This window comes from Sebastes fasciatus, chromosome 1 (genome assembly GCF_043250625.1).
Source record: "Sebastes fasciatus isolate fSebFas1 chromosome 1, fSebFas1.pri, whole genome shotgun sequence".
In the NCBI taxonomy this organism is placed as follows: domain Eukaryota; kingdom Metazoa; phylum Chordata; class Actinopteri; order Perciformes; family Sebastidae; genus Sebastes; species Sebastes fasciatus.
The window spans coordinates 30407477-30428146 of NC_133795.1; the positions used below are offsets into that span (position 1 = coordinate 30407477).

The window sequence follows — 20670 nt, forward strand, 5'->3', positions numbered from 1 at the left end:
CTTGAGGACCATGTGACATGTCAAATGTAAATATTGTTCTCTATTATTTACATAGAGGTTATAAATGAGCCATTTTTTTTTTTTTTTACTTTTCAATGTTATTTTTGTGTCCTTTGTTTGATTTTCAACCTGAGCGAATAAATAAAATCAAAGTTTACCTGCAGTTGGACTCTAAGTTTGGCTCTTGATGTGTTGATAAAAATGAAATTCTCATGACTTGAACAGATTCATTGCCACAGCATCATGCCGTCGACCCCTTCCATGCCCTCGCCCTCTCACCAGTGCACTCACATATATATAAATACACACAGACACACACACACACATATATATATAAAATCATCCACCCACTCAAATCCACAAACATTTTGGCAACCCTCCTCCATCCTGCCTGTCTGGAGTGGCAGGGTCGGGGGGTCGGGGATGACAACATGGCAGCTGTGATATCTATCCAACGCGGTCCCTCGGTCCAGAGCGGCATGAAGCAGAGGCTGTTTGCCAGGAGGAAGTGACCCGTGTCTGAAGGGGTGCTCTGTTGTCCAATCAGAGGACTGCTGAAGCCTGGCAGCGCTACCTGCTCGGGCCACGCTGCTCCCTTTTCCTCTGACAGACAACAGAGGAGGAAGGAGGCGTGACCAGGCAACTCATCATCTGCATCCAAACGTGGTCGTTGAGAGTGTGAGAGAGAGGAGACCAGGGGGAGGAAACAGAAATCTTATCTAGAATAGTGGAAGTATAAGCATTAAAGGATTTATTGTATTAACAATCAGTGAATAAGAGATGTATGGAAAAGGAAACCAGAGTGAACCTCTGTCTGTCTGTGTCTGCCTGTCTGTCTGTCTGTCTGTCTGTCTGTCTGCCTGTCGTGTTATTCAGGCCTATAGTCACTAGTGGAACGTCTCTTCGGACCTACAGATGCCATTCCCTGCATACCTGACCTCTGAGCTGTCACTTTACATAGCAAACAATCCCCACAGTGTTTCCTATGGATAATTACACTGCACTCAGGGTAGCTACAGAAAAATAGCTCTGCATCCTTTTGAAGTTGTGGAAATGCCTCTGTCTCATTTGAATGGTATAATTTTGTTCCCCGACATGTGAGGAAATGAAAGCATTCTTCGTTTCACTATGAATGACTCAAATAACTAACTGCTAACAAATTCAGCACAGATTTTTCAGTTTCTTTGACATTTCTTCTACACACACACAGGAGGATAACGGATGGAAAAACGTACATGTGTGCTGACAAGTTTGATCATATCTAACTCCAGTTTACTGGTAAAACAGGCAATAGTGATAAACTTTAAATTAACTGTAATCAAAAATACATGCACCGATGCAATGCCATTCAAATATGCAAACTTAAAAACAAGAGGTCCTAAAAACTAAAGCAAGTCCTGCAATATTAAAAGTGACTTTCAGTGATGTAGTCAGAATACATCAGAGATACAAAAACAAAAAAAACATGCCTAAAACCTTTGTGCTATACAGTCTTGGCTGAGCATTTGTTGACCAAACCTTTATATTTGTTTTTCTGCCTATTTAACACATGCCTCTCCACACTGAGTAAATTAATCTCAACATGTTCTGCATGCAGGCTTTGTAAGGTCATGTGTGACGTTTACAGAATTAAAAATACCAATGTGTGTTGAAATCAAAAGTCAGGTGTAAAGTGTTTTTGTCACTTTGGACCAAGAACAAGCGTGTCAGCCACAGCAGGTGATGAAACTGAGAAGGGAGCTGGCCAGTGGTTTTGATGCGACATCTGCCGCTCCTCCTCAGATCTCCTGCAGCAGGTCGGCGGGGAAGAAGCCGAGCTTCCGTCCGGTACTGACCTTCAGGTAGCCGTTTACCTCCTCACCCTTCTTCACTACGATCTGAGGACACACACAACAAACACACTTGTTTTCCTTGATGCTCGCCTGCACATAAGTGCGCAAATCTCCAAAAATAAATACAGTTGGAGAAAATGTGAGAACAGATTTGTACAAAGTGTGCACAAAATCCAGATTTAGCTATTTAAAATCGTGGATTTGTCCCTGAAATCTCTTAAATATTGGTTTGCAGATTTGTTGAAGCCATTACTATATGTGTAGAAGTGGAAAATGTCCAACTTTGGCACCACAATAGATAGCAATGCATGTTGATGAACAGTTTCCATGTCTTCACAAGAGGAACAATAATTTAAAGTTAGTGTTTAATTTACGGCGAGGGTTAAATTTAAACAGCTGTGAGGTTAGATGATAGTGACCGAATGTAAATCAGTGAAACTGCAACATCTGTCTCTTCATGTCAACATGACACATGCTTGTATGTGTGTGCGTTTGTGTCTTTTATAGGTGTCATGTCAACACACATGATGGCTGTATTTACATGATTAACTAAGCCATGTTTAATTCATTGAACTGGAAAGCACCATGTGTTTTCTTACACTTCACTTTTTGAAACCCCGGGTGTAAAGAACTGCATAATTACTGTGTTTGTTTATTTTGGTCTTCCTCCTCTGGATCAGTGTCTAATAATTATTAAGGTGTGTGAAACATCAACAGTCTCAAGTGAATGTAAATCAACGGATTAAGTTTAATTAAGCAAACGATCTATAGAGAATTGATTTGAGAACTGGCCAGACAGTGCTTTAGGCTGCATGCTGGTGTGGACGTTACTTCTGTGCATTTGTGTGTAAAGTATAGAGTGTGTGTGTGTGTGTTTGTGTTTCTGTAAGTACGAAGATAAACTGTATTAAAAGCCATAGAAAGATACACATCAACATATTTCAATTTGTCAATGCTTTATTTTGTGTGTTCAGTTTAAGAGATAAGACTGGGATTAGGTTTATGTATAGTGGGAACATTTATGGTTTGGTTATATAATCATGCGTCTGCATAGGAGTGTGTGTCTTTGTGTGTTTGTATGTTAACCTGATCTTTCTTCAGAGTGATTTGGCCCATCTCTTTGTTGCCAACGAAGGAGCGTGTCACCTTGTAGACCCTCTCTCCTCCTCGCACTCGGATGATGTAGTTGGCAGGAATGAAGCCCGTTCTCTGTCCGATCTTCCCCTGGCGGAGAGAAAGCTTTAACTGTGAGTTACGTTCTTGACCTGGAACTCAGCTCGTGGAAAAAGTATCATTGTGAACTAGAAGCTCAACACTGAAGAACAGCCCTCCAAGAACAGCCCTCAACAGCTCTGAGTATTTATTTTGTCCTTTGATTGTCGATTGATTTTACAACTACATAAATATTAAACTCAATGTTCTAAAGAAGCTGACTTGATCAACACACCATAATCTCCAAAAACAAAATCCTAGGGTATGAGCAAAATCGACTTAATTGATCCTCAAGTCATCCGGATGGTTGTGTGTAAAATGTCCTAACTTTTGGAGAGCAGACAGGAATGAAAACATCACCTTGACCTCCCCGTAAGTAAGAAAAACATCTAGGACTCACCCGCCACCATTCCTCATTGGAGTCGTCTATCACTGTGATGCGGTCACCAGCACTTGGAAACGAACAGGACATTACATACTGTATTCAAATTTGAAATAATGACACAAAAAGTATGAAAGAGAGATTTAGAGACACATAGAGAGATTAGGTGAGGTGTGGCGAGGGCCTTACTGAACATCCAGATCATCTTTCTCTATGGCTTTGAAGCGGTACAGAGCCAGATAGTAGTGAGACTGGCTGAACACGCCGATCTTCCCTGTCTGAAGCTTTTTACTCTGTTGAACACAAACATACAAAGCACAGTGCTGACTGAAAGGCAGGGTCGAGGATCTTGAGAAACTAGCAAGAATAAACTAGATTTTTAAAATGATCCCACCGAAAAACCGAGCCCAGTGATGCCAACTCTTTTCCAATGAAAGTAGCTAGCAGTGCACTAGCTGCAAGGTCCCTAAATCTAGCGAGAAAGTCGCCAAGTCGGCAACACTGACAGTCCGTCGCTTCAGGCCTCCCTTTAAAGCCACTCCCCCACTATTATCATTACAAACATAAACATACTGTAATCATAGACTGTATAGTGGAAATAGTCACCGTGACGTCGCCCATTGGTTTGTGGACTACGGTTTTGATGCCTCAAGTGTTTTTTCGCCATCGCCATCTTGTTTTTTGGCCGTCCCCATGTTTTTTTTGCAACCAGAAGTGACACGAGAGGGTGGCGCTAAGCACAACCGAACGCTGAATAAGACATTTTTAGACGAACTGAAAACACACTGTGAAAGGGTTAAAGTTCAAAGACAAAAACATGGACAACTCCCAGACCGGACAACGCCATGGTAGCGACCTGTCAATCACAAGGTAGCCACGCCCTAAAGCATACCCCGCTTTAAGGTCTATTTGACTCTAAATGGAACCATAATTTACTAAATGAACATCATGCTGTATTGAAGAAGACTTGACACTAGTGATTGAGACTATTAACTCATGTTTACAATGTTTACTGAGGTAATAAATCAAGTGAGAAGTAGGCTCATTTTCTCATTGACTTCTATACAATCAGACTTCTTTTTGCAACCAGAGGAGTCGCCCCCTGCTGGCTATTAGAAAGAACGCAAGTTTAGGTACCTCTGCATTTGGTTCACTTCTCAGACCCCAGAGGTTGCCCACCACTGGTCATAATGAACATGAATGGCAAACATGGCTATTGTTAGTATTCACAGCTGTCACGCTAGCAGCTTGTGGGCAGAGTGTGCGCAGGTAGGCAGATACAGATTTTTTCCTTTCTTTTTATGTATTGACTGCTGTCCGGATGTAATGAAAATTTCAACTTATAACAATAAATGTTTCTAAAACCTTTACCAACCCTACCTTTAATATCACCATTCATTAAGAAAGTATCTTTATCAGTTTTCATTGACATCATCATTTTCTGACCTTGTCATCAGTAGGAGCCTTGTCCCCTCTTTTGTCTCCTTCTGTGTTTGCTGGCAGACAACAATAATAAAAACGAGACAAACAAACATGTTACTCTACATCTCCATTATTGTAAAGGATATTTGATGTTATTGTTGCTGTTGTTAGATAGTGTGCATCCAAAAAAAAATCTTCTTTAGGTGCTTGTTGAAAAAAAAAAAACTGGACGCAAAAGTCTGACAAAAGGTCTGCATATTGTAATGCAAAATGCTGTTCAACAGATATTTACCTCTTTCACCCCCTTCATCCTCCTGTTTGGGCTGGGACTCATCATCCTCCATCATCATCATCATCATCTGAACAATTTAACATAAACAATACATAATGCATGTATAAAGAACTTACTGTAACACCGTTTATAACTGAATGTCCTTTAAGAATCAGATTAAACAAATATAAAAATACATTTGAAGAAGACAAAAGGAAGAAAACCTGGTGACCTAAAGCCAGGGCTAGGGTTACCGGTACATCAAAGTCTAGTGAAATAGTTCAATACGTTCTCATCCCAACTCGTCACATACTGATGCTTTTTCAGAGTCCTTGGCATCACTTTTTGGTTGCAGTACACACATACTTAATGTTGTGAATTAAACAAATTCACTTGCTTAGGTTCAGGAAACAAAACCACTTAGTTAGGTTTAGGAAAAAACAACATGGTTGAGCTTAAAACTACATTTGTACAGTGAAAATGACACTGATAGTGGTGAACACGGGACATGAACGAACAGCTGATTGTAACGTGATGCACAGGACACGAACAGTGGTCTCCTGGATGAAAGCCTTGTGTTTGTTGGACCCATTTGCTCGCCCTGTATGTCTCTTTGTCTCTTTAAACCACATCACTTTCCCTGAGCATTAAATATTGAAGTGGATGGGTTTACATCGTAGTTAATGGAAAGCCCGGTGCGTCTCCTACCGACGCTCAAGGTCTGCCTTGTGCATCAGTATTGAACGCCGACGCCGTTGGTATATGACGCCCTGGGAATGAGAACGAGCTGAATAGTACAACATAACAGGCTGTTGCAGGAACTGACAATGCTTTAAAACATTAAGTGATTGCACCATGTGTTGTCCACCATGTTGTATGAAGTGTTATTAATGCATTCACACTCACATTCTTCTTGTCCTCTGACCCTTTTTTACGCTCCTTGTTGGCCATGATCACACCAATACGCAGTGTCTCAAACACAGGGTCGGTGCGGTTTGACTGTGCTGCCAATCAAACGTCATCAATCAATAAACAGAGAAAACATGAATACTGTCTTTATGTTCCCATTCAACTAAACTGCATTCGAATTAGTTTTGAAGGAAACATATTTTCTCTCGGATTACGGTTGTAGTTTTAAACAGTTTTAAACACATGATTAATGTAAATTGAAACAAAACAAAAAATGCAACAAAACTACTTGGTTAGGTTTAGTAAAACAAAACCATCATGATCAAAATAAGTGAATGTTGACTTTAATGCTGTCTTCACACTACGAGCGAGAAGGGCATGACTCACAGAATGGCAGCAGCTGTGAGACTGTGGCATTCTGCTGGCTGCTGTAGAGAGGAGAACTGTAGGCTCTTCTGAATCCTGGAGGCTAAAAGAGGAGAGGAGAGGAGAGGAGAGGAGCATGTACACTAAATATCTTTTAAAACATTTAATTTTTTTAATTTAAAAAACAGTATTCTGTAACACAGAGCTCACAATTTTGCCAAAACACCTCTGGAACTCCACGTAGGACTGACACTGGTGGTGGATGCTGGTTTTGCAGTTCTTACATCGCAAAGAAAACTTATTGTTTACTGGAGAGAAAACCAAAATAAAGCAAAATGACATCAGGAAGACTCATTTTTTTAAAGATCACGATGCACTTGCGTGTTTTGTCATGCAGGAAAACAGAGAGAGACAAGATGGACGTACACACTATCATGCGTGCGCAGACATCACAAAACTTTGGTTTCTTGCAATAGTGGTCTTTGAACTTGTGAGGTTTGTCGTTGACTGGTTTGACTGGTTCTGCAGGAGGTGGTTCCTCTTTGTCGTCGTCCTCTACCTCCTCGTCATAGATAAAATATACCTGTAGACAGGTGAGGAAGAAGGATCAAAATCACAACAGAGCAAAAACAAAAATTGGTCACACATGTAAAGTATTGAACTGCTAGAAGGTTAAAACATGAAACTCAATGGACCTAGATTGGGTGTAACAGCAGATAAAGGCCAACGATGGTGTATATCATAAAGCCTTCTCTATAGCTTTACATAGCAAATACTTGTTAACTGTTATATTAATGCTCTGAATATTGTATAGAGAACCTTTAATGATTCAGTGTTGGTATTTCATTGAAGTGTTCTCTCCTCTTTGCCCCTTTTATTTAACCCAAACAGTCCCAGTATCCTGCACCAGCAACACTCTGACAGATGTATATGAGAACGATGCTATTAATACTGAACAACCCTGCGGTCTGAGTCGGTGTCTGTCTGGTGTGTCTGTTCACACAAACTGTATCATATCAGACAGAGACAGATATGTGAATGATTACAAACACAAACACATATCAAAACTACTGTATGTCTGGTTTTACTTTTATTTAGCTAAAATTCATAAATTGAGTTTAGGAAGTAATTCTGCATGACGCTGGGAGTTTTTTGTACGCTTTTGTATGCTCATACACACACACACACACACACACACATGTAATCCACAGGCGGGATAGACTGAAAGGGCTTAGATCTTGAAATAGCCTTCAACGGAGACCGACAGAATTCCCAACTGAATGTAACAAAGCTACACATTGACATTGCTACTCCTAAATATACTACAGTCTAGTCCATCAGAGCCATATGGATGTCACACACACACACACACACACACACACCCAGAGGGACGCCTGACAGACTGAACTGACTCTGATTCTCCATCACTGGCAGGATTAGAGGCGTCCTGAGGCCGCCAGGCTGTGGATTTACATTACAATAACTGATAATACCGGAGAGAGTTCACACATTACAGCAGCATCACTCTGCACCTCTATTTAGCTGTCAGGATTCCTAAACACACACGCCACAACGTCTCAGTACATTCGGCGGTTTAGAGTCGACTATATCGACGAAGGGTACAGAGTGTTCACACTAATCAAACGAACTGGACTTTGGGGTCAAGTGTACTCGGATCTGGGCCCGGGTCCCTGATGTGAAAGCACCCTTAGTCAAACCCACTTTGGCTATCTTTCACAAATCAAGAGAGCAGCAAAAAACAGGCGTTGTGATATCTGACTATTCAGGTTGTTTTGTTGTCCAGGGTTCACATTCATCAAACTGCTAAAAAAGTGAGATTTTGGACTGAAAGATGAAAGTAAAAATCCATAATCCATCCATTTTTATTTATTTTTATCAAATTGCTTTTGATGTAAAAATACTAAACTAATTTAAGAGAACTCCAGAGGGGTCTTAAGTGTTATGATTGATGATTTTATATGTGTTAGCTGAAGCAATATGTATAATTCACAAGAGTTCTTGTTAATGTGTTACTAAATTATCTTTATAGTATGATTTTCTTTCCCGCTCCAGTTAAGTTTTCTTTTTATTTCCATTCAGCCAATTTCCTATTTTGAATATATAAAATCTTCATTCATTTCATTCTAGCTATCTGCATGACTAGATACCGTTAGAGGTACAGGAGAAAAACATTTATTGTATTCAACCAGTGATTCCTATAAAACATAAGCTCCAATGTTAATTAGACATGAATAATTCCTAATGTCATGTATCACTTGTTGTTCAGAGTAACTTGGCACTGATAAACAGTAAACAGCCTATTGATGTGTGTGTGCCACATGGTGTGTTGTGCATATTGGATGTCTCACCGTGTTGTCCTCCTCTTTCACCACATTATCAGGGAGAGGGGGGTTGTCATGAATATCCACAGAGTCTTTGTCATCCAACCTGTCATCAGCGGGTAGCAAATGTCACATCGAGAAGCAAATGTTGGAAGGCAAAAGACAAATATGTGAGACTAAGATTTCTCAGGTCGGTCTCATAGTATCAGCGCCTGCAGCCTCAGACGTCACATTCTAGGTCTATAAGTATTATTTATGTAATTCCAACGTATGACATTACATGATGATATTTCTTCTATGTAGCATTTCTTCTAATGTATGTATTTCATTATTTCCGACTGTGCATATTCCTACCTTAAGGCACACACTTCAATAGGCCACTCTATCAAAAAGTAAGCACAACTACAAGTTAAGTATACCTTTCTGTAGGCCTAGAAGGCAAGAATACTTAATCATACTTTTCTTAAGTGTATCTTAATCAAACAATTATATACAAGTAGGCCTATAAGCCAAGTAGACTTCGACTTTTCTGTATACTTGTCAGTATGAGCCAAGTAAACTTAAGTATACTTTTGTTAAGTATATCTCTGATAAGTACATAAAAGGTAAACTGAAAGTATACGCTCTTATTTTAAGTATACTAATAGCAAACTTATTTTTGGTAAGGGTTATTATGATCATTCAAAGTCAACCTGGCCTTCAAAGAATTAAACTTTATAATTATTTGCAATGTATGCATCAGTTATCTACATTAAGCAACTTGTTCAAATATATTCATTCCTTTCCTGGCCCCGTCTGCAGACTGAACTTACATGTCATAATGAGACATTGTGTCGTTTGGTCAGTCGAGGTTTAGTTCCTCCAGATATTCAGAGTCTGGACCAGCAGATGTCGCTGTAGACAGAAAACACATCAGCATCACTTCTGTTACTGTGAAAGAATTCCCCAAATCCTCTAAAATCCCTGCCAGTGTCTAATATTAAAGCAACTTCTTTCTGCTTGGCTTACTATTAATGATCAACCAGAAACCTTAGAGATAGATACAAGATACAATTTCTCATATGTAATTAATATTAATTATTCTCACCACGTTTGGCATTATTATCTATAAGTGCTATTATCAAGATGCAGTAAAAGCTGAAGTTAGATTTCTCTACATGTTAGAATAACAAATCAATTCAAATAATTAAAAAAAAAAAAACATTCAGCCAACACTTAACAAGTATTAGTATTAGTAAAGAGTTAAAAAAAAGACTAAGGGAGGGTAGATCATTCAAGCAACTGACCGTGAAACTTGAATTCTTCTCAAAGTGAGGTAGTTCTTAGTCAGGATGGGTCCCTGCAGTTTGAAACTTCATGGGACTCTCTCTATCTTTTTCTACCAGCCCTGTTGTTTAATCCGTTACATGCCCAACTTTCCAAATGAGGCTCCAACAGGTGGGAGATTGGGATGAGTAATGCCAGCAGGCCAACCCGGCTCAGCCCAGCCCAGCCCAGCCCTGAGTCTCTATGTGGGTGTTGTGACTGTTTGGGACAGCTGAGCTCTTTAAAAGCAAGCAGCTCTCCCAGCTGAGTGGTCAAATAAACAAAGCGTCTCTGCTTCTGTTTCCTCACTCAGAAACACTTAACAATAAAGTACACCAAAATGTGAGCATGTTACTGGTGGAACGAATGAGGATCTAACGGCTAGTGAACCACTACTTAATGAGTAACTCCCAATCAAATTTGATTGAGTAGATCAACGACTTGATAATCAATGAATTGTTAATGAGTACTTCTCTAATATTTCCTATAATGGAGGACTATGATGAGTTCCTAGAGAACAGACTGGGAGATCCTATATTAATGAGGTCGCAGTTAAGTCTATATGCATGTCAAATATTTGCAAAAGGCCTTCTAGTCATCCTCATCAATAGCTGTTCATGATAGAACCAAACTTCTAGCAGACAATATGACTGAGGACACAATCACATTTATTCATAAACAGTAGGTAGATGTGGACTTGATCTCAGGCCTCAGGAAATATGTTTGACCCTCTAGATGACAAAATGCAGGTGAAGGATTTCATCATGGTTGCCATGGTTTCTCTCCAGGTGCATCATTTATAGAGCAGCATTATTCAAACATAAACAAAACCTCTAACGGCGAGAGAAGTTTCTTCACAAGTTGCACTCGACGATTTCTTGGACATTAACAATTCAACTGAGGATTTCATCCCTCCTGATAAAGACTAGAGACTCACAGAGACTGACCATAGAGACTCTACTGACTTCCATCATGGAAAATGTGAGATTTGAACACGTTTTATGTATTTTACCGTCGAGGCTCTCAGAGAGAACATTAGAGAAGTTTACCTTCAGGGCTTTCTGGCAGAAAGAGTTCATTTTAACCCATACAATGACGTTTTTCCTAAACATAATGTAGTGGGTTTGTTGTTCTGTCAGAAAGCCCTGAAGACAAACTTCTCCCATAATATGCTTTCAGAGCCCTCATCATACATTGTTATCAGACTCTACCATGAACACTAACCTCACCCTGGGGGTCAAAAAGTAGGCCCACACAAAATATACTAACGTGGAAATCAATTATTATTATTATATTAATAGCCTTTTAGTAAATTACAGGGAAACCTGTGCCAGATTAATTAATTTAATAATTTAAAAAAGACAAAAATGCGCATGAAATTAAACTGGCCTCCTTAGCCTATCGATAATCGCTAATACAAATTATATCTTTTTATGTATCTAATAATGCAATTTATATTCCATATTGATATCTGGGACACACAGTGCTATTGTGGATTTAAGTGTACAGTAGCTATGAGTACAACTCTGAAGTACTTGAATTTAGTAATTCCCAGCACATATGTGACATTATATTTCCAGTAGGGTAGTATATATTACAGTAGGGCAACTTAGTGGTTTGTGGTAACTTAATTGATTTGTTTGGATGAATATGCAGCACTAAAACATAAAACTAAATATATTAAATATGGGTTCCTGCTTTATTACCTGACCTGTCCTGAAGGCCATGTGTCAAAGAAAGACCTTCGTTATGATAAGAGGTTGAATATGGAGGGTGCGCACAATGACGCAATGCTGCAAATATTGTGATACTCTGCATTTAAGAAACAACATCAAAACTCAATGTAATAATGAACTCAACTGGTCAGAAGCAAATAATTTTGACCCTCTAGATGAAATACAGTTTGGATGTTTAGTTATCGGCTGATAAAAAATGTCTCTACAGCTCTGATGGAGCTGGACTCATCCTGAGGATCATCCTACTATGTTCACAATGATTTTACTAAATCAACCTGGAATCTGTGTGAAACAGCAAAACTGAGAGATATGTAGAAATGTCTGTAGGTCATTTACCGTGTGATCCTCACTGATCCTGTTGTCCTGTCAGGAGATTTAAATAGGCCTAATTAATGAAGTTTCAGTCGCTGTGCCACGTGCGTAAAAACGTGCGTAAAATGCGCCTCTTTCAGTGTGGAGACGCACCTATATCTATAGCTATATGCTGTGTGATGACTACATGTATTTAATAAACCCAAAGGAATAAATAATAAATACAAACAGTCAGCGTGAACAAACGACTTAGTTTGAGGATAACACTTACTTGAAAACTCATTAATTTAACCCATTACAGACTTAATCACATTCAAAACTTTATTTTGACGAGCATTTTAATCTATAATAGAACGACATTACTCAACTCCATGTTGGCCACTCTGAGATAAAGGTTAAACCAGGGGTTGGCAACCTTTACTATCAAAAGAGCCATTTTAGGCAAAAAAAAAAACAACAAAATAAAATCTGTCTGGAGCCACAAAACATTTGCAGCCACATTGAGGGAAAAAAATCTGAGATTTCAAAAATAAAGTCACAACTTTACGAGAAAAAAAGTCATATTATCAGAATAAAGTAATAACTACGAGAAAAAAAGTCATATTATCAGAATAAAGTAATAACTTTACGAGAAAAAAAGTCATATTATCAGAATAAAGTAATAACTTTACGAGAAAAAAAGTCGTAATATTACGAGAATAAGGTCACAACTTTAAGAGGAAAAAAAGAAAATAACACGTAAAATTACTACTACTATACATATATAATATTATAACTTTATTCTCATAATATTACGCCTTTTTTTCTCGTAATATTATGATTTTCGTACAGTAGTTAGATGTGGACTTGATCTCAGGCCTTTAGCAGCTGACTGGATGAGACTTTAGATCACACAGGTGAGACGTGACTGTAACATCTCGTGTGCACTAAGTGAAGGTGAAGGATTTCATCATGGTTGCCATGGTTTCTCTCCAGGTGCATCATTTATAGATCAGCATCATTCGAACATTTAAACAAAAACCTCTAACGGCGAGAAAAGTTTCTTCACAAGTTGCACTCCACGATTTCTCTATCATTAACGATTCAACTGAGGATTTCATCCCTCCTGATAAAGACTAGAGACTCACAGAGACTCACAGAGACTGACCAAAGAGACTCTACTGACTTCCATCATGGAAAATGTGAGATTTGAACACTTTCTATGTATTTTACCGTCGTAAAAAGAAGTTTACCTTCAGGGCTTTCTGGGAGAAAGAGTTCATTTTAACCCAAAACCATGAAGTTTTCCTAAACATAACTAATTGGGTTTGTTGCCTATAAACTTTAGGAGATTTCTGGCAGAAAGCCTTGAAGACAAACTTCTCCCATAATGCTTTCAGAGCCCTCATCGTACATTGTTATCAGACTCTACCATGAACACTGACCCAACACCCTGGGGGTCACAAAGTAGGCCTACACAAAATATACTAACAAGGAAATCAATTATTATTATATTAATAGCCTATTACTAAATTATAGGGAAACCTGTGCTAGATAAATTCATTTATTAATTTAAAAAAGACAAAAATGCGCATGAAATTAAAATAGCTTCCTTAGCCTACCGATAATAAAAATGTTATCTTTTTATGTATTTAATAATATAATTTATATCACATATTGATATCTGGGATACACGGTGCTATTATGGTTTTAAGTGTATCTATGAGTACAACTCTGAAGTAGGCCTAGTTGAATTTAATAATTTACAGCACATATGTGACATTATATTTACATACAGTAGGGCAACTTAGTGGTTTGTGGTAATTTAATTGATTTGTTTGCATGAATATGCAGCACTAAAACATAAAATCTAATATATTAAATGTGGGTTCCTGATTTATTACCTAACCAGTCCTGAAGGCCATGTGTCAAAGAAAGACCATTATTTCAATGTTGTGCTGTCATTTGGCATATTCTTAAATTAAAAATATTTATTCAGGTTACCACAGCAAATCTGGGGCCAGGTAATATTTCAGCACAGACAAATTGTGTGTGAGTGTGTGAGGAACGTGGGTTAGTAGTGGCCAAGCAGCAAATGTTTGTCCTGCATGGGGCCCCCCGGAGGGTTAATATGACCGTTTTATGGGAACATTTTAGGGAACAAAATAACATTTGACATATCTGTGTGCTACAAAACAGGGAAATAATAAATAATGGATTAATAATTATAATAATAATGGACTAAGAAAGTTTTGTTTTCCTGATCTTTGAATTAAAGTGAGTGGACTTTTTGATATTGCGCCCCCACGCTTCAATGGTGATGGCAAAGATGCATGCCAGTATCTTTACTAACTAGTGATGAATCACATTCGTGCATGAATCATACATCAATAATATAATCATTTTACGCATGATCCATGATGATGAAGATACAGAAAAATAGAAATACATGGTTAAAATAGCATATTTAATTTTTTGGGGCGCCCCGAAATTTCACAAATCCTGTTTTCAGGAGAGCTCATGTGTTATTAAGAGGAGTCAATAAACTCCCCTGTAGTCCGTGCCCTGACAGTAATGCCATTGTCTAGAAGGAAGATGAATTTTTGCAGAAAACTGTGGAATGCAATTCACCAATGCAGTGCTGTTTGTTGTATTCACTGTACTTGTGACAAGTCATTCTAACATTGGTGTGTATTGTTGCAGTGTGGCGACCACGACCATTGCAGAGTTAAGAGAGCCAGGAAGCCTGCGGCGCACAGACAGTGTACAATGCCATGCTGCAGGGACGACCAGGTATGACATTTGATTTTCATATTTTGGATGACATGTTTATGTCGTTAATTGTTCACAATGTAATCCTCGAGAACTAGAGAATCAGACAAAAATGGTAAACTGTTTTGGGGACACGGTGTACTGTACAGGTCTATTGCACTGCTTATTGGACTCTTTTACATGACAGTAACTATCCTGTTGAGTTCTCATTAAAGTTTACCAATTTACAGCTTTACTCTTCTTTTTTTTCATTATAGTGCTTTAATTTAAATTATTCTTACAGCCAGGTGTAAAATCCCCAAAAAGTTTTTTTTTCTAAAATAGACAGAATCTGTGATGGTTCTCTTAATTTGACAAATTGGTCCTCTGCAGTGTATCTGATGTATATTTCTCTTGTGAGCTTATAAAAGGACGTTGTTCAGTAAAAAGTTAACTGACATCCTCACGTGTGTTGCTTACCTTCTCCAGGTGTACCAGCACTCAGCTTCAAGTCTTCCCAGGAAGAGGAAGCGGACCTCCGTGGCTCGTCCTTCCAAGTCTTCTGCTGAACATCCGAAGGTAGTGACTCCTCAGCCCTCCACCCCAGCTGGTGACAGTCTCACGTGTGTTGCTTACCTTCCTCAGGTGCACCAGCACTCAGCTCCTCCTTCGAGTTCTCCCAGGAAGAGGAAGCGGACCTCCGTGGCTCGTCCTTCCGAGTCCTCTGCTGACCATCCGAAGGTGGTGACTCCTCAGCCCTCCGGCCCAGCTGGTGACATGCCTGGGTTGTTGGGTTTGGCCCCAAGACCTTGTGCCACCATCCCACCTTCTGAGCTGCCAGCGGTCTCAAAGGTGACCCCCGACCCCAAGCCCTTCTCTGCTCCACTGCTCGACGACGGCCCTCTGCTGATCCACAACCGCACGGTGGAAGAGTACCAGCGGATCTACCATGAGGTGGTAGATGACATGCTGAGGTATGTTTGAGTCAAATATCACAACTCTTTCAATCAGATCATTATTATATTCTTCAGTAATTGCAACCTAAACAATTTTTTTTCCATTTAATCACATGAATCATTATGATTAAATGTCTGTTACCTCTGTTACCTCACAGGTTCAAGAATGGCCGTCCCCGTCCGTACAGCTTAGATCTTGGACGTCGCATAAAGCAGAAGCTCTGGGAGAGGCTGGATCGTCCCACGTTCACGTCATCAGTCGGTGAGGACGGGCTGGTTCGTGTGGAGGCGTCGTACGGGGTTGGAGTCTATCCTCCCATGTATGATGTCGACACTCTGGGGGAACCACAGCCAAGCACGCCACCGACTAAATGAGCTAAGATTTGACAAATTCTCATAATCGTTGAGAGACGTAATCTGTAAATAATACTTTGATTTTAAGTGATGTGTAAATAGTATTGTGATTTTAAGTTTTCTTTATGAGAATACTCTTTTTTTAGTTCCATGTTCCATCCTCCACCTACAGCCTCTGACAGTAACCTGCAAACAAAACATCCACCTTAAGTGTACAGCCACTGACAACCTCCACCAATAGCCAGTTTCAGCCAGCTACAGACCCAAACTCAGCAGCTATCTGCTGTCCTTGCCTACACCTGCGGACAGCAGATGCATATTCCCACTAAAACCTCTTCTGAACTCATTCCACCGTCTCCTCCGCCTAAAAACAGCTAAAAAAAACAAACTGTTTCATCTGCAAAATCTCTCAACCACCACCTACAGCCTCTGCCAGTAACCTGCAGGCCCTGCCTCCACCTGCAGATTCTGGCAGACAGCTGCAGACCAAACCACCACCTACAGGCTCTGCCAGTAACCTGCAGGCCCTGCCTCCACCTGCAGATTCTGGCAGACAGCTGCAGACCAAACCACCACCTACAGCCTCTGCCAGTAACCTGCAGCCTCCACCTGCAGATTCTGGCAGACAGCTGCAGACCAATCCACCACCTACAGGCTCTGCCTAGTAACCTGCAGCCTCCACCTGCAGATTCTGGCAGACAGCTGCAGCCAAACCTCCACCTACAGCCTCTGCCTAGTAACCTGCAGCCTCCACCTGCAGATTCTGGCAGACAGCTGCAGACCAAACCACCACCTACAGCCTCTGCCAGTAACCTGCAGCCTCCACCACCAGATTCTGGCAGACAGCTGCAGACCAAACCACCACCTACAGCCTCTGCCAGTAACCTGCAGGCCCCGCCTCCACCTGCAGATTCTGGCAGACAGCTGCTGACCAAACATCTACCTACAGCCTCTGCCAGTAACCTGCAGGCGCCTCCACCTGCAGATTCTGGCAGACAGCTGCAGACCAAACCACCACCTACAGCCTCTGCCAGCAACCTGCAGCCTCCACCTGCAGATTCTGGCAGATAGCTGCAGGCCAAACCTCCACCTATAGCCTCTGCCAGTAACCTGCAAACAAAACATCCACCTTAAGTGTACAGCCACTGACAACCTCCACCAATAGCCAGTTTCAGCCAGTTTCAGCCATTCTTCTCCACCTGCAGATTCTGTCAGACAGCTGCGGCAAAACCTCCACCTACAGCCTCTGCCAGCAACCTGCAGCCTCCACCTGCAGATTCTGGCAGACAGCTGCTGACCAAACCACCACCTACAGCCTCTGCCAGTAACCTGCAGCCTCCACCTGCAGATTCTTCTCCACCTGCAGATTCTGTCAGACAGCTGCGGCAAAACCTCCACCTACAGCCTCTGCCAGCAACCTGCAGCCTCCACCTGCAGATTATGGCAGATAGCTGCTGACCAAACATCCACCTACAGCCTCTGTCAGCTACATGCAGCCTCCACCTGCAGATTCTGGTAGACAGCTGCAGACCAAACCTCCACCTACAGCCTCTGCCAGTAACCTGCAGCCTCCACCTGCAGATTCTTCTCCACCTGCAGATTCTGTCAGCAACCTGCAGCCACCTCCACCTGCAGATTCTGGCAGACGGCTGCAGACCAAACCACCATCTACAGCCTCTGCCTAGTAACCTGCAGCCTCCACCTGCAGATTCTGGCATATAGCTGCAGACCAAACCACCACCTACAGCCTCTACCAGCAAACTGAAGCCTCCTTTTGCCCCTGCCTTCAGCCTTCCCCAGCAATCTACAGCCCTGGCCTCCACCTGTTGATTCTGGTAGACAGCTCCAGACACTTATTCCATTTACAGCCTCTTCCAGCTCCAGTCTGGAGCCTTCGCCAGCGACCTGCAGCCTACATCTCCTACTTCAAATACAAGCAAACAGGTGCTACCTGGATCTCCACCTATGGCCACTGCCCTCCACCTCCGCTTGAAGATTCTGGCAGCTGCAACTCAAACCTCCACCTAGTCTTTTTCAGCAACCTGCACAGCCGCCTCTACCTGAAGATTCTGACAAAAGGCTGCAGCCCGAACCTCCACCTACAGACTCTGCCAGCAACCTGCAGCCGCCGCCACTACCAGCATATTCTGAGCGACAGCCTTCAACTCACCCAAAAACCTGATCCAGATCTTGCGTGCAGTCTTCATCAACACTTTAAGATAGCAGAAGGTTGCAGCTTGAACCTCCACCTACAGCCTCTCCCACTATCCTGCAGCCTCCGACTGTCACCCAGAGATTCCTTAAAACATCACGAAGACGCAGAGGTAAGACACACATTTTAAACATTTGCAAGATGAGCAGAAATTCATGACATGCATCTTTATTAATGACTAAAGCACAAATTCCCTCTTTAACATTTACAGAGAATTTCAGCTTTTTTGTTTAAATATGGGCTGTTTTAATGGACGTTTGGAGCTGTATGATATTTTCACACAACACATTTTCTTTGTGGTATTTCTTCAGGCCCCGGTGGACTTCACAGACGTCCAGATCTGCCAGGAGCTGATCAACAGCCGTACAGATAATTCCTTCTACAAGAGCTGTGCATCAGAGATGATTATTCCTCCTCCTCATCCTCCATGTTCACCTCCAACTGCTGCTCTTCTTAAACTCAATAAATTACATCAGTTTTTTTTCTCATAAGACATTTTTCTCATCTACTATCATTCTTCATATTAGTTTCAATGAGGAATCACTAAAAGTGATCAAGAAGCTACCGTGATGGATATGTTTAAACTTATCAGCATTTAAAGTTAAAAATAGCAACAAATCAAGCCAGTCCTCAGACTTCAGTCTTCATGATATAAAACTTTGAGCTTTGACTCAGGACAAAAGTGAGAATGTTTTGTTAACTTCTGTTCCTTAGTTGTGGAACCATTTCAGAACTTATACAACGCATGTGTTGACCAAATGAACAACCAATCATACGCTGAACTCAAATGTAGTTGTTTAGAAAGGTTGCATTGTGTGAAAGAGTTGTAGACTCATCTGAATTTTCCAGTTTTTCTACATTAAACTTCCAAGTTATTTTAACAATAATCATCAGCTGACAGAACTAGAAAGTTTGATAAATATTACATAGAAGTTGGATTAAACAAACAGTAGAACTTCTTAAACTGACTTGATACTATGAAAGTTTTGTTGTTCAAGATGAACCTCGACATCTTGCATGTTTAACTCAACAGACACATTGGTTTACACTGTAAAACTGTAACAGTTGAAGAAAAAAAAGGTTCTTAAACTGACTTGACACTACGAAAGTTGAGCAAACAAATATACCTTTTTTTCTATAACTGTTAAAGTTTTACAGTGCAACCCAATGTGTCTGTTGAATTAAACATTCAAGATGTCGAGGTTCATCTTGAATGACAACATACCTCTTACAATTGTTTTTTTTACACTTGGTCATACACATTTTCTCTGTACTGACTTCAGTTTAGCAACATACAGCTCAGCTTCTCTGTTTCGATCTCATCTCCTGACAGGAGTTGGATCAGCCAATCAGGTTGCTTGACACACTATGCACTGTTGATATTTACTAACTAACTAACTGTTTAGAGAGGGTGAAAATGCCTACATTATGTCAATAGAGGAACTGTCAATTCCATATTTTGCAAAAAGCTTTATCATTTTAAACATACCTACTGCATCTTTTATTGTCCCTAACAATTACATTTGTGGAAACACAAAAATCATACAGCATTTAATCACTTGACATCAAGACTTACCGCAGCGTTTTGGTCAGTGTCCTCCTCTGTCTCCCTCCCAGCACTTGTCCCTTCATGTGCTTTAGTCTCTGCTGAGCCATTGGACAATTAGTTTCCTGCTGTGCTGAAGCATCCTGAAGTTCAGGAAGAAAATTAAAGCACAAAACTTACTTGTCCTAAATAGGAAGCATTGCATAAATAGGAAGACAATGGAGTAGAAGCGCTGCTGGGTCTTTGTGGTAATCACATACAGGTGCTCTTTGGATCTTTCGGGTGTATTGGACTCATTCAGTCTTGTGAAGGGCTCATTGCAAGAGTGGAATATGATCTCAAAAAAGTACAAAATGCAAGTCTCCTTCAAAAATAATCCAAGGCAGACTGTAGTGTTTGAACAAAATTAAAATGCCTTTATTTTTACATGGCAATAATTGTTTAAAATGACCAACGCGTTGCAACCGGCATGGGTCTTCATCAGGGTCACTGTCAGCATTCAGCAGTAGCTTGCACACCTGTATTGGGTTAATCAGTAGAGTGGGAGGATGGCTCTCCATCAATGTGCAAGCCTATTGGTCGAAAAAACAATAATAATCTAATCTAATTCATAAAATTTAATTTGGAGTTACTCAAATTAAATGGTTCACTAGTAGTTAGTTCCTCATTCGTTCCTCAGTAACTAGTCACATTTGTGTGTACCTTATTGTCGCCAAGACACAAGTTTATCTGGATGCAGTAGTTGAACTGAAATCACTTGTAACAACCACATTTTCAACTAAA

At 40.6% G+C, this 20670-nt stretch overlaps 2 protein-coding genes and 1 long non-coding RNA gene across 6 annotated transcripts; 1 reads left to right on the forward strand and 2 right to left on the reverse strand.

Moving 5' to 3' along the window:
• Nucleotides 1-1757: 1757 nt before the first annotated feature.
• LOC141771852 (SH3 and cysteine-rich domain-containing protein 3-like) lies at nucleotides 1758-15440 on the reverse strand. Of its 2 annotated transcripts, none has more exons than XM_074642409.1 (13): nucleotides 15300-15440; nucleotides 9549-9630; nucleotides 8764-8842; nucleotides 6821-6977; nucleotides 6605-6702; nucleotides 6416-6497; nucleotides 6026-6123; nucleotides 5141-5201; nucleotides 4873-4922; nucleotides 3616-3719; nucleotides 3445-3496; nucleotides 2919-3056; nucleotides 1758-1877 (listed from the first exon to the last, which is right to left on the reverse strand). In XM_074642409.1, the coding sequence occupies exons 2-13, from the start codon at nucleotides 9563-9565 to the stop codon at nucleotides 1779-1781; spliced, it is 1035 nt and encodes a 344-aa protein (XP_074498510.1). In that variant the 5' UTR covers nucleotides 9566-9630; nucleotides 15300-15440; the 3' UTR covers nucleotides 1758-1778. The 2 variants fall into 2 exon arrangements, with proteins under 2 accessions (XP_074498510.1, XP_074498509.1); XM_074642408.1 differs by lacking the exon at nucleotides 15300-15440 and adding an exon at nucleotides 10023-10167.
• On the forward strand, nucleotides 10885-17019 carry LOC141771878 (uncharacterized). 3 transcript variants are annotated; one of them, XM_074642412.1, is made up of 7 exons: nucleotides 10899-11022; nucleotides 11986-12686; nucleotides 12772-13270; nucleotides 14772-14861; nucleotides 15309-15398; nucleotides 15465-15793; nucleotides 15934-17019. In XM_074642412.1, exons 3-7 carry the CDS (start codon nucleotides 13262-13264, stop codon nucleotides 16148-16150), a joined length of 735 nt encoding a protein of 244 aa, XP_074498513.1. In that variant the 5' UTR covers nucleotides 10899-11022; nucleotides 11986-12686; nucleotides 12772-13261; the 3' UTR covers nucleotides 16151-17019. The 3 variants fall into 3 exon arrangements, with proteins under 3 accessions (XP_074498512.1, XP_074498513.1, XP_074498511.1); XM_074642410.1 differs by having other exon boundaries at nucleotides 15309-15793; XM_074642411.1 differs by lacking the exons at nucleotides 11986-12686; nucleotides 12772-13270 and having other exon boundaries at nucleotides 10885-11022; nucleotides 15309-15793.
• On the reverse strand, nucleotides 15468-20394 carry LOC141771914 (uncharacterized). The gene is made up of 4 exons (XR_012594797.1): nucleotides 20068-20394; nucleotides 19918-19985; nucleotides 15918-16111; nucleotides 15468-15763 (listed from the first exon to the last, which is right to left on the reverse strand). It is a non-coding gene; the product is annotated as an uncharacterized LOC141771914 (long non-coding RNA).
• Nucleotides 20395-20670: the final 276 nt, after the last annotated feature.